General features: G+C 36.1%; 2 protein-coding genes across 3 annotated transcripts; both read left to right on the top strand.

The window, feature by feature from the left end:
- The first annotated feature begins 1,757 nt into the window (after positions 1-1,757).
- yif1a (Yip1 interacting factor homolog A (S. cerevisiae)) lies at positions 1,758-8,395 on the top strand. Of its 2 annotated transcripts, none has more exons than XM_067457700.1 (9): positions 1,758-1,819; positions 2,123-2,164; positions 2,545-2,786; positions 4,231-4,335; positions 4,720-4,798; positions 7,024-7,081; positions 7,331-7,486; positions 7,578-7,671; positions 7,756-8,395. In XM_067457700.1, exons 2-9 carry the CDS (start codon positions 2,134-2,136, stop codon positions 7,912-7,914), a joined length of 924 nt encoding a protein of 307 aa, XP_067313801.1. In that variant the 5' UTR covers positions 1,758-1,819; positions 2,123-2,133; the 3' UTR covers positions 7,915-8,395. The 2 variants fall into 2 exon arrangements, with proteins under 2 accessions (XP_067313801.1, XP_067313802.1); XM_067457701.1 differs by having other exon boundaries at positions 1,768-1,819; positions 2,126-2,164.
- Positions 8,396-8,528: 133 nt separating this feature from the next.
- Positions 8,529-12,570, top strand: si:ch211-145o7.3 (forkhead box protein N2). Its single transcript, XM_067457699.1, has 5 exons — positions 8,529-8,815; positions 9,313-9,919; positions 10,018-10,139; positions 10,293-10,348; positions 11,292-12,570. Exons 2-5 carry the CDS (start codon positions 9,359-9,361, stop codon positions 11,582-11,584), a joined length of 1,032 nt encoding a protein of 343 aa, XP_067313800.1. The 5' UTR covers positions 8,529-8,815; positions 9,313-9,358; the 3' UTR covers positions 11,585-12,570.
- The last annotated feature ends 905 nt before the right edge of the window (positions 12,571-13,475 follow it).

Genomic DNA, 13,475 nt, shown 5'->3' with positions numbered 1-13,475 from the left:
ATATTTTATCGCTGTAGCTATTCATTAAAAACAACTGTTGTTGTGGCATATCACTTGGAGTAGCCTATAGTGTTTGTGCACTTTGTCTACCTTTAAGTTAAGTTACAAATTACCCCAGTATGTGTTACAACCTACCCCAGTAGTCAGTAGTAGTGGGGTAAGTTCTAACATAAGGACCAATTAGTATTTTTCATCATCTCTTAAAGTCTTTGATATAGCTGAAGAAATTTAAATTGTTTCCATTTGTAGCAAACAAATGTGGGAACTTTGCCTAAACGTTTCAGACGTGTGTAGCTAAAAAAAGGTGTAGACTAGTTCAGGGCCGGCTCTAGCTCTTTGGTTGCCCTAGGCGAGATGGAGTTTTGCGCCCCCCACCCCTCCCCACTCCACTCACTTTTATCGTCTCTAATTCAGCACGTCTGTTTTCCTAGGCCTACCCCTAACCGAGAAGCACTTATTATTAAACACGTTCGACGCTTTATTTCCACTTTTCAAACATTTTCTCACTTTTTATTAAAAATATATGCCTTTCCAATTTGATATGTGATGGGAAAAGGGAATAGAGCGAGTGTGGCAAAAGGCAGGATCGAACCACTGACCGATCTGCATCAAACCTTGATGCCGTGCATCTTACCACTACACTACAGCCACTGTAAAGAATTAGGTGAACACAGCATATTTGTCTTTAATGTAAATAATATGGCATCTATCGTTAGGCTGCTCCAGTAAAAAAAAAACAAAAAAAAAAAACGAGAGGCCGTATTTATTTCCTTCCGACGCCCACGTACAGAGCGTTTGTACTTTTCATAAATAACATGCATACGTTATCCATATTCATAACGAACTGGACTTTTGATATTTAAATGACATCCATGTAGGTTATTGTAGATTATTGTCAGTGAAGTTATGTTTGCAATACGTATAGTAATTATGTAGAAAACTAGCAAGTGATAGCTTAGTGACAATATTAATAATATTTATAAAATAAATATTAGTTGATAAGATTGATACTAAGTAATTTTATTTTGTTTGACAAATTATTGGCTGAGATAAGAAGACTAACCTCTATACTGGGCTCTCTATCAATTTTACCTTTCTTTTTTTCTCTTTTTCCGTCCCTGTGCATCCGCGGGGTTTAGACGCCTCATTTTTGATGAACGCGCAAGATGAGCACTTGCCTGACCTAACGCCTGAACTAATAATCAATAATCACCATCAATTCAATCTAATAATCAGGTTGATAAGTAATAAAACGTGTGGCTGAGGGGGCGCCCTATGATGATCATGTTTAATGAACATTATGTTGTATTTCGCTTGTTCCGATTATATGCTTAATGGGTAGTAATGCGCGGCACTAGAGCGCGCTCGCGCCCCTAACACAATTGTCGCCCTAGGCAACCGCCTAGCTCGCCTATAGCAAACGCCGGCCCTGGACTAGTTTTAGGTGCTGAAGGGAAAAAAGTGTTATACCCGATCTCCCTATGGCTCATGGACTATTTAAATATTCAATAAGCCATCCTTTCATACATTTAATGAAAAGGGATGACGCGAGTGAAATGTGACGCTTTATAAATTACCGGTGAACCTACTGTTTTACTGTGTTATGTATTTTCCTTTTGGTTGCCTAGTACTAGGCTACGCGACTGTACTACCTTTTGATTGCTTTGTTTACAGCCAATCAACATGTAAGAACTTCAGGCCACGCAACCGTGATTCTAACCAATGAAATCGTGATGTTTTTCTTCTCTGCCACGCAGGCACATTTCTCATCAGCCAATGAGGCGCAAAGCGAGGCGGGTCTAAGGGTGAAGGCGTATCTGTGAGTATAAGCTAACAGGAGAACTTGTTTAGAAAACAATATTTCAAATTTATATAATCTTGACTACCAATCGTTCGTATCCGCATTAAGATAACTGTATTTGTAATCATTTTGGTAACACATTCAAGATTAACCCGACATGTTTTTTTAGCCATCTTTCAGATTAGCAACATAGCTAGCTAGTGTTTTATTACTAGTCTGATGTTGACATCAGATGCAACATATTAGTGGGGAGACTTTAATCGCTTGGATTGCGGATTTTTCTGGTGGTGAAGCTAATCAAATTATTTTTGGAATTCAAAGCAGGAGAGAAGATGGATTTTCAACACCACGGATACCGGGCAAGTACGTATTTGACATACGTGGACAACAACATACTGTACTTTAAAAATCAGCAAAGCATGAAATGATTACATTACGTGCAGTTTAGCACCAAAGTACAATGCAGATTGTAAAGTAACTGATTGGTTATCTTAAACTAATTTGATCTCTTAGTTTGATGACGTGCAGGTTGAACTCTTTGCCACATCACATGAAAATAGTATGTTTAAATACAACAGCCAGGTCATAGTAAAAATTAAATTTAAAAAATCTTAGTATTTGATAAGCATAAACAGTCAGCAATAATACATTTTATTTGAAAGTTCTTTAAAGTGGATGTTGCTTTATCAGTGATTTCTCATAGTATCAAATATATATATGTATATCTGTTTTTTTCCATGCAGCAAAACCCAGAGCCAGAGCATCTCCACCCAGTGCGGGGCCAGTTCTTTTTGATGACACCAGTTCTGGGCCTCCACCCATGAACAACCAGAACTTCTACAGTTCAGGTTATAATATGGCTGAAGTGCCAGCAGGTGGTCAAGAGTCTGGAGGGGGCAGCCTCTTTGCAGATCCGATGGCCAATGCTGCCATGATGTATGGCTCATCACTTGCCAGTCAAGGCAAGGATATTGTGAACAAAGAGGTGAGATGCCATGTTTGACTTAGGCAGTAGTATCCAGCTGCAGCCCCGCGGCACCGCAGTTTCAGAACACCAGTTTCAGAACCCCATCCACAGAACCGGGAGTGAGGGGCGGGGCTTAAACAGTCATAGTGCTACCCATAAATGTTAAATATAAGCTGTTTTCACATGGATTTTGATCGGATTAATGTAAAAATCTACAATATTTAACAACAATACTTTTAAATGAAGTTTAAAGTCCCAATTATGTTTATTTAATATGCATGTACAATGATCAATATTTTAAACACAGCCTATTGATCATACTTAATATCAATGAATGCAAAGACAGCAGTTTACATTTACATTTATGCATTTAGCAGACACTTTTATCCAAAGCGACTTACAACTCGGGAGAACAGGAAGCGATCCGTCAAGAAGAGGCAAAGAAACACCAAAAGTGCCCCAAATACCAAGATTTGTATACCGCTCAGAGTAGCAAAAAACAGAAAAGGGAAGAAGAAAAGAGAAATAGAGGAGGAAAGAGTTAAAAAAAAAAAAAAAAAAATTTAAATGTAAGATTAGGTGCTCATGGAAGAGATGAGTTTTTACCTGTCTTTTGAATGAAGCGAGTGATTCTGTCGTGCGTATGGAGGACAGAAGATCTTTCCACCAACCAGGAACAATGAAAGAAAAAGTTGATACTTAATGGAAACTATTACAATGAATGAAAGGAATCATGCAGGAACAACAATGCTCACATTGCAACAATGCTCAGAAAACAATGCAGGAACAATGAAAGAAAAAGTTATACTTCATGGAAACTATACACAATTTTTATTTTAAAAAAAATATAAAGAAAAATGTATATGTTGTAAAGTGTTTCCGTATTAGGACATATATAAAATATTTCTAAAATAGTAGGTTTAAAACAAATTTAAAAAGCACATAATAAAAATAAAATAGTTATCTTAACACAAACTCGTGACTCTTAATGTAATGCCATTTCTGCCGAAACGCTTGAAAAAAATGAGTGTTTTCATCCATGAAAATAAAATGCATACGTTTTATTAATTCAATATTCGTTCACCATCACATCATGACAGAAATATCACACTCTTCATGCGTCTGTTCACATCTCATTGGTTTCTCTTGTTTAAAGATATAAATAGAAAAGTCACTTTATTTAAAAGTATTGTTGTTAAAATATGTTAAACATCGATCCGATTAAAATCTATATGAAAACAATGTGTATGAGTGTTGCCGCTCGCTTCTGGTTCTGAAACTGGTGTTCTGAAACTGCAGTGCTGCGGGCTGCAGCTGGATATATCTCAATTTAGGAAGTGCAGAATATGCTATGTTGATCTCAATCATGCATTGCATCTAGCTTATAAAAATGTTTCATACATTTTAATTGTGTAATTGATTTTTTTATTTATTTTGTAATTGATTGTAACCTCTTCTGCAGATTAACCGATTCATGCCAGTGAACAAGTTGAAGTATTTATTTGCAGTTGATACCAAATATGTTATGAAGAAACTGTTGATTCTCATTTTCCCATACACACATCAGGTAAAATTTCTCAATCAAAGAGATAATTAAAGTTTATTAACATTATTTTCTCATTTGAATCACAGTTACTACTTTGCTGGACAATTGTTTATTCTTAAAACTAAAATTGTTTAAATGGAGCACATAACGTTTATTTAATCAGTTTTAATATCTTATCTCTTTATTTTAAACTTGTCTTGAATCAATGTATTGTAAATATATATATATATATATATATATATATATATATATATATATATATATATATATATATATATATATATATATATATATATATATATATATATATATATATAAAATATATAAAAAAAGGTTTATCTTGCATTTCTTTAAACTGATTTAATATATTCTTTTGCTTTTCTGTATGTTTTGGGATATCATCAGGACTGGGAAGTACGTTACCACAGAGACACTCCTCTAACACCTCGCCATGACGTCAATGCTCCAGATCTCTACATACCCAGTAATTTACGTTTATTATTTATTTTGAGTAACCTGACAAATTACTGATCTATGTATACAACTAAAGGGTTAGTTCACCTAAAAAAGAAAATTATGTCATTAATTACTCACCCTCATGTCATTTTATACCTATAAGGCTTTCGTTCATCTTCGGGACACACATTAAGATATTTTAATGAAATCAGAGAACTCTCCTTCCATAGACAGCTATTTAATTAAGACTTTCATGGTCCAGAAAGGTTGTAAAAACATCATTAAAATAGTCCATGTGACTCCAGTGGTTAAACCTTAATTGGATTACGTGACGAGAAACAAAAATAATGACTTTCTTCAACTATTTCATTCTAGCCTGTGTCAGTCTCCACAGTACTGTTACGTAACAGTGTGACTGTTTGCAGTTCTCAGTGGTGGAAAGAGTACTGAAAAGCATACTCAATTTATAAGTAGTTACTTGTCAAAAAATGTAGTTCTAGTAAAGTAACTAAAAGTACCTTTCCTAAATACTGCTCAAAGTAGGAGTAAAAAGTAGCTATTTTAAAAGTACTCAAGAGTAGTAAGTAGTGAGTATTATGCTATGAATGTTATTCCATCCTTTACCCTGCAAATTAAAAATGTAGCTTACTCTGTTATGGAGGATTCTCAGTAAGAACAAACAAACAAGATCACCAACAGTATTTTAATATATCTTTGACTATTTAATTTTATTTTTTTACTGCTAGCACAAAAAATACAGCCATGTTATATTCGAGAAAGCAACCAATAATCTAGTAACATTTATGACAACCATTCTGTAGCTAGAGGTTCTTGCAGTTCATTAAAAAAGGCTGCAAAATGTGGTACATTAACAATTTTAACAAGTTCTTTATTTTCAAGACACATTCATTGTACTGCTTTAATTTCAATGGATGTTTTCTCTGTAAAAAGAATACACTTAAGAAATCAGAATCGATTAAATTAGTTTTCACCACGGATTAATTTTGCTTGCAATTAAAAAAATAAATCTTATTTAAATATAAATCTGATGTTTTATGAAAGTTATTTGCTACATGTACTACAATTTGAAATCGCCATGTGAGAACACATTACATTAAAATATGAACGTCAATTAGCTTACAGAAAGTTTAATGCGTTTACATGCTCACGAAATCAATGTAAGGGATAAAAATCTAGCAGTGCTGATCAGTTAATGCCTAATGCACTTTGAAGACTGGCAAACAATCAAGCTAAATGAAGTATTTCCAGCAGATGGCTCCGCGAGCTTGTGCAGCGCTAACAGTACAATTTGTGCATGTATTAGAAAATGTTGAATATTCTGCAGTCCATTTTTAGTAATTGTTTAAGGCAACTTCATGATTGCAGTTATCATACAATAACCAACAACCCCCTTTCATAAAGAGTGCATTCCTCTCATTTTAGGCTGGTCGCTATCATTGATTTGACAGGAGTCACACGCGTGACGCATGGAGACACAAGACTGATTATTCACTTTAGCCAATCACGTTGTAGTGACGGTAGGTTTAGGCAAAATAGCGCAGTAAAAGTACCGTTACAGCACTTAAAATGCGCTCAAGTAAAAGTACACTGTTTTTTAACTACTTAAAAAAGTACAATTACTGAGAAAAACTACTCCGTTACAGTAACGAGAGTATTTGAAAGTCGTTACTTTACACCACTGATGGCAACCGATGCTTTTCACGTGAACACCACAACGCATGTGTGTGATGATGACACCGGAGCTGCACAGTTTTTACTACGTGAATTATGCAGGAGACTGGTACAGGCTAGAACAAAATTGTTGAAATAAGTCGCTAAAATTGTTGTAGATAAGACACTGTGGTGGACATCTCCTCCTACTGCAAGATTTCTCTTTCAGGTCAGCCAGATCACTTTTTTCAAGTAATGCAGAGTTGCAGTTGAAGAGAATCTTTCTGAGATTTTATAAACATGTTTATAACTAGCTAGTTACCTGAATAATTACACGTCCTGATGGCACAGACATTTGAAGGGAAATCTACTGCTCCCTTGAGTAGTAGGCTTCATTAGGCGTATGCTGCACAACAGAACTATGCTTGCATTGTATTTGCGTCAGTTGTCACATATTTGCAAATAGTATGCATCATAGATTAGAATGGTGAATATCTAGATTTATAGTCTTATTACAAATATTACTTGAGTTATTTGCTCAGTCAAGATTTCCTCATCAAATGTTCTTTTGTTTTCATCTAGCAATGGCTTTTATCACCTACATTTTGCTGGCAGGAATGGCTTTAGGAATCCAGAAGCGGTGAGTTATTCTAGGAGCACACTGAACTGATGTGTCATTTTATAGACATCCTGTGGGATTTTTGTTAACACTGAGTCGACAAGTCTATAACATTCACTAACCCTGATGTGACACTATTAAATAGGATTCAATTCAACAATACATTCAGCACTGACAGATTCTTAAGTAATGTTGTTGCCATCATGTTTAGAGGCGTTTCATATAACATGTACATGATTTATAATTTGTATGTTTTCTCTACATATTCAGGTTCAGTCCAGAGGTTCTGGGTTTGTGTGCAAGCACAGCTCTGGTGTGGATCATTATTGAAGTTCTAGTCATGTTGCTCAGTCTTTACTTGCTCACTGTTCACACAGACCTCTCAACATTTGACCTTGTTGCCTACAGTGGATACAAATATGTGGGGTATGTTTCTGTTGGATATTATATTGAATTAGTGTTGGTTCATGTTTTATATAGCATTTAACTCTTGTCTCTTCTTGTCTTTGTCTTTCAGGATGATTTTCACTGTGTTGTGTGGACTGCTCTTTGGCAGTGATGGCTACTTTGTTGCTCTTGCTTGGTCTTCTTGTGCCCTCATGTTTTTTATTGTGAGTCTTATTTCGGAATTTGGTTCAAAAGTGGTGTTTTTTTACACATTTACATTTTTCATTCTTTAATATTTTTTTTCCCAGGTTCGTTCTTTAAAAATGAAGATTCTGTCTTCGATCTCAGCTGACTCCATAGGTGCAGGAGCGAGTGTCAAGCCCCGCTTTCGCTTGTACATAACTGTGGCGTCTGCTGTCTTTCAGCCAATCATCATTTACTGGCTCACTGCTCATTTGGTCAGATGACCTACAGTATTTACACTATGAAAGAACTTTTAAATGAAAATGCTGGACTGGGATGGCTTAATTTTGGCATTGTTACAGAAAAGTGACATACCATGATTGTGTTTTTTTCACAGAGGATTTGTGTGGTCTTATTTTCAATATTGGATCTATCTGCATTGTCATCTGCAGATCAGTTGTTGAAAATATTATTTAATGTTTTTACAGGATCCTGTTTTTTTGCCATTGTTTTCACATGGAGAAAATGAGAATTACAATTTGACTGCTCTTGTGACTGCCATGCTGCTTTAATGTCACAAAATCCAGACTTCTTTTTAAGAGGCATGCTAATTTATCTGCCCAGTGCTGTGATTCTTGTGTGATATTTAATTGGTGAACCTCGAACACATGGTTAACTCAAGTGTCCTTCTTTTCTGGTTATCTGTGCATGAATAGCAGTGTTTTCCTCTTTATAGCAAAATAAAGTCCATAATTTAGGCTTTTACGGTCTGTAGAACTGTTTTCATCTTGTCAATTAAAATACTTGATGTTGGCATACTGATGCAAACAATATTCTGTGACAGATCAGGGGCAAAACGCTACAAGCATGTTAGTATTTCAAAAGACCATATATATATCAGTACCAACATCAAGGCTTTCCTCCAAATATATCCACATTCGTTTGATTTCATCCAGCCAGCGCTGGTTGTCTCTTTAATAAGGAGGGGTCGCAGGAGGCGCGCCGGCTGCAAAGCGTCCTTCTGGTTTCCAAGGAAACGTGGAAAAGGACAGCGCCGACAGGACGGGATAGTGTGAGACATAACAGCTTCTTTTGCATATATTTTAACACTTTGACTGAAACTTTCAACTTACAAGAGAACAAAATTGGAGACTGAATGCTGTAAATTCATACCCAGTTGTTTAGGTAAGTTTTCGCCCTTTTGTCTTGTCATAAAGCGTTCACGCGAGCATGAATGCTTGGGTAATTATCCTAAATGTAACTTAATATTCTTGCGCCATTTTCTCAGGTGTATAGACCATGTGGCTTGGCTTTCTGTGTTTGTTGTGTGGTAGAATAGTCGAACTATTTTTATTTATCTTTCATAAAGGCCGTTTCATATTTCGCATTAATTAACAGCAAGCTGTCCGTCATACCTGTTTGTTTAGCAGCAGTTGAATGGTATGCTATTTCTCGGTTGACTGACTTGCTTAATGATTTACTCGCTTGTGTACTTGGCATCGAGAAAGAAATGATACTTCTGTGGAAGGTTAATGACTTTTATAGTCTCCTTCCTGGGTTTAATACCTTCAGTTTGTTAACTTATTTATTTAACAATTTCTAAATCGGTGTTTTGCGAAAGAAAAAATAATTTTAACTTTCTTATATGTGTACAGTGCATTAATGTTTGTCTGTTTCTACAGTTCAACAGGTGAATGTGTGGACCTGTATCTTGCAGCTGGGAGACAGATGGAGAAAGACACACAAGCACTGCCACCCCATTCTCCTCTACATTCCCCCCAAAATAATTCAGAAGCTCTTTCTCTATCCCCCTCTCTTCCACAGCCTGCCGCTGTTCTGTCTGGGTTTCTCCCTTCCTCCCCAACCACTCCAGCCTCCTATCTTAACTTTTCATCAACCCCTCAGGGATATGGAGGATCACACTGCCCCAGTCCCACCACAGTATCTGACCAGGATGACCTGACCTGCCTCAGCTGGTTGCATCAAAGAGGGAACCTGTTGCCCTTGCAGCCCCTGCCCAGAATCACTACACTGCCTCAGACGTTAGAACCCATTCCTGCCCAACAGCTGCCTCCTTCCCCTGCCAAACCCCCGTACTCTTTTAGTAGTCTCATCTTCATGGCAATAGAAGACTCATCTGAGAAGAGACTCCCTGTGAAAGGTATTTATGAGTGGATTGTCGACAACTTTCCCTACTATAGAGAGGCTCCGGGTGGATGGAGGAACTCTGTCCGACACAACTTGTCCTTGAGCAAGAGCTTCCAACGAATACATCGAGACAAGAGTCAGGTGCGCCACTTCCAAAACACATTAATCACAATTTTCTGATGTTCTCTCATATAGATTTCTTAATTTGCTTAATGAAATATTCCTTTATTGTTTTACAGTCTGTTGGTAAGGGTTCATTATGGCGTGTTTGTCCAGAATATCGACCAGCTCTTCTGGAAGTTCTTAAGAAAACACACTATTGCCATCGTACTAACAGCAACTTGTTGAACAAGCCTGTTTTGTGAGTTTGATTTGCTTTCTTTTAATACACCACCTGTATGATGGATAATATTGAATTATCTGATTTAATATGCATGATGCCAGATGAACAAATAACTCTTTCATTGTGATATATGATACTGATACAAGCATATCTGACCTCCATTCTGAACAGGTTGGAGGCGACTGATAATGGGCAGAACATTTTGAATCAGACTATGGAAATGTCGGGTCAGTCAACTCAACACAACTTTGAATTTAACTCTAATGAAAGTCTAACTGCTTCTTTAAATTAAAAATATTATTGTTTTGTTTAGAGTCCAGTAAAATGTGTTTTTTGGTCTCATCTCGTCATACCAATCAATTGCAACACAACAGACCAAAACACCTAGAATATCATACATAGAGGTTAATTATAAAAATATGTACAATCTAGCAGAATAAAACAGACATGTAAACAGTCTTTTTAGAACTATTTTATAATTATGTACCCTACTGTTCAAAAGCTGTATAAATGTAATTTCAAAAAGTGCTATTGTGAAATATTATTACAATTTAAAATGACTGTTTACTATTTGAATATATTTTAAAATGTAATTTATTCCTTCTTCAGTGTCACATAATCCTTCAGAAAATCCTTTAATATGCTGATTTGCTGCTCAAGAAACATTTCTTATTGTTTTCAATGTTGAAAACAGCGATATAAGAAATATAAATCTTTTGTAACATTATAAATGCCTTTACCGTCACTTTTGCTCAATTTAATTTGTAATGGCAGTGTTTGATATGGTGCTAGCTCTTGCATGTACTTTTTTTCTTTGCTAGCCTTTATCCACTTTTCCAAGACATGGTATGTTTGTGAGCTGTTGCCTTGGTAACAGCCGGACATTACCCTAGCAACTTATAGCCACCCTGACATAATGGCCGTCCTCTCTGTGTCAGGCTGTTTTACTACAGGGTCACTTAAGTAAAGAAGTCTCACATAACGAACAGTTTGCTCTCTCTTTATTTGCACACATCTTTTACCATATACTTCTAATTATATAATGCAACAATACAGTGTTTTGTTTTGTTGTGAAAGAAAAAAAATATATTTAAAATAGTCACATAGACTGAACCGGTTCTGTATGGTATAATTCTCTTAACTCCATCACTTTTTCTCACTGTTCATCAGATTTAGATTCTCTGTCCTCAAACCCACCGTGCTCTTTGATACCAGATCATGAGGAGCTGGTCCCTATGGAGCCTGTGGAACTTACAGAGGTTGCTGGCGAGGATTCAGAGAAAGACCCATTGGCAGACAGCGGTTACATTGAGTTACACTATTATCAGTATCAGCAATATCAGTACCTGGTTCTTCCAGGAGACGCTGAGCTGGACCTGGAGACAGTTGAGATCCTGCAACTTGATGCCGAGGCCCAGGAGGCTGCAGGGTCACTGCTTGATCTTGCGGGAGGAAACCACTGAGAGGTTGCCTGTGTGCTATGTACAAGCAAGGAGGGTTAATGGGGAGATGTGACCACTGTGAAAACTCTAGGCTTGATGTACTATTGGCACTTTATAACTGCCTGAACTTTTACTAACTGTCATAAAAGGTGCAACATAAGCAATCCTAAATAATGTAGTGATTTGAAAAGACATTTGTAGCAATTGACAAAAGCACTGTGAGGGTATCCTTGGTATCAGTATATTGCAGGTAACTGGTTGAAAAAAAAATTGGAATCTGGAAAATGATGGGCTGTCATTAAGAACAATATTTATTGTTTATTGTCATGGTTGACAATTAATATTTAATGCACTTCCATGCCATTGTTCATTAAGTCCCTCCCATTAAAATTCATCTAAAGATTTGTTGTATTATAGGTTCAAATCAGAGGGATAAAGTTCTGATGTACTTTTTTATTTTAAGAAATTAGGTTTTTACAGTATGATATTGTTCAAAATTATGAACATATTCAAGTATTATACAAACTGCCAGATGTTAGTTTGGGTAGATGGAAAGATTAATATCTAACCTTTATTTCTTGTTGATTATTGTCATGCTACAGCATTCTGTGTTGACTAGTTTTCTGTGTAGTATGACACGTCATGTTTTTCTTTATTCATGTGTTTATTTCAATATATATATATTTTTTTAGTTTAGTATGTTAAACACCAGGTTGTTGGGGGTGACACCCAATGATACCCTGAACACATCATCTTCATGTTCAACTCATTTAGCAATAAAGTATTGAAATATTATGATGAAATATTTGCCTGATTTAACCCATGAAAAAATTATATTTAGTTTTAATTAGCAAGCTCTTAGTGTTTCACATTAATAACTAGAATACACTGGGGAGTGAGCCATTTGAAGTTAACTTCCTGCATGGCTTAATTTATGAAAATGACACCTAACCTTTATATAATGGTTGGATGGCAGTGGTCTCCTTCGTTAATGTGGGTAATTGAGAGAGAAAAAAGAACAGTGTACTGAACATCATCTTACTTACTCAAGATGACCAGTTTAAAGCATATAGCTTGAGCCAGAAAACCCCACTATACAGGGGTAATCAGTCTAATCACATATACAGGCAGCACTAACAGATTACTACTAACTCAAAACTTAACTATCATTATACATATATGTATGCAGTCTGGGTAATCATCTTGAGAGGCTGGTCAGATTTTCAGTACACCTTGTATGTGTTCCTTTTATATGTAATAGTGATGTAATCCCAATGATGTTAGGCCAAATGTAGGCAGCAAAATAAATAATTTTAAATGTTTTGTATGTCCTAAATAATTCTAAAAACATTCCTTGTAGAAATGTTGAATCATAATCGTGCTATACAGATTTAGGTTAAGCTCTGCATACCAGCTGTTGTGTAATGCATTGAACGAGGTTTTCATGGGTGGTTCTTGGTCCTGGATACACTATGAAGGCAGCCTGCCATACTAGAATGACTCATTATGGAAAACCTACAAGACACTCCCTAGATGTCTGGCAAAACTTTTGAAATAAGAAGACGAAAAAAGAGTACATTACTTGTACATTTTCGTTTTGGCAATGGCACGAGCTAACGATTTTTAAATCGTTATACCGAGTCAGAACCATAGGTCAGAACAGTTATGAATATGGGCGTACAATTATGTAACCGTTGAGATAATATTCAATTCATTTGTAAATAAACCAGTTAATTTAGACACATAAATTACTATAGGCTTAATCATGTTTATGTCTTCTGATTGGACCATAAAAACAAACCCCACTTGTCAAGCGAGTTTGCTGGGTCCTCTTGGATGTTGTAGTTCTTGTTTGGCCTGTTTACAGTTGGAGTTTATGCAAATATATTACCGTACAAACTACATTTCCCGT

The sequence above is a fragment of the Pseudorasbora parva genome, chromosome 11 (assembly GCF_024679245.1).
Source record: "Pseudorasbora parva isolate DD20220531a chromosome 11, ASM2467924v1, whole genome shotgun sequence".
Classification (NCBI taxonomy): Eukaryota; Metazoa; Chordata; class Actinopteri; order Cypriniformes; family Gobionidae; genus Pseudorasbora; species Pseudorasbora parva.
The sequence above is the reverse complement of the archived record's forward strand: the minus strand, read 5'-3'. Positions and strand labels throughout refer to the sequence as shown.

What these genes read in the sequence shown, in the direction of transcription:
- si:ch211-145o7.3 (XM_067457699.1), top strand. Translation starts at nt 9,359, where the DNA reads ATGGAGAAAGACACACAAGCACTGCCACCCCATTCTCCTCTACATTCC. An exon ending in TTGTTGAACAAGCCTGTTTT is followed by an intron (nt 10,140 to 10,292) that starts GTGAGTTTGATT and finishes CATTCTGAACAG; the next exon opens with GTTGGAGGCGACTGATAATG. An exon ending in TCAGACTATGGAAATGTCGG is followed by an intron (nt 10,349 to 11,291) that starts GTCAGTCAACTC and finishes ACTGTTCATCAG; the next exon opens with ATTTAGATTCTCTGTCCTCA.
- yif1a (XM_067457700.1), top strand. Translation starts at nt 2,134, where the DNA reads ATGGATTTTCAACACCACGGATACCGGGCAA. An exon ending in AGGATATTGTGAACAAAGAG is followed by an intron (nt 2,787 to 4,230) that starts GTGAGATGCCAT and finishes CCTCTTCTGCAG; the next exon opens with ATTAACCGATTCATGCCAGT. An exon ending in GCTTTAGGAATCCAGAAGCG is followed by an intron (nt 7,082 to 7,330) that starts GTGAGTTATTCT and finishes CTACATATTCAG; the next exon opens with GTTCAGTCCAGAGGTTCTGG.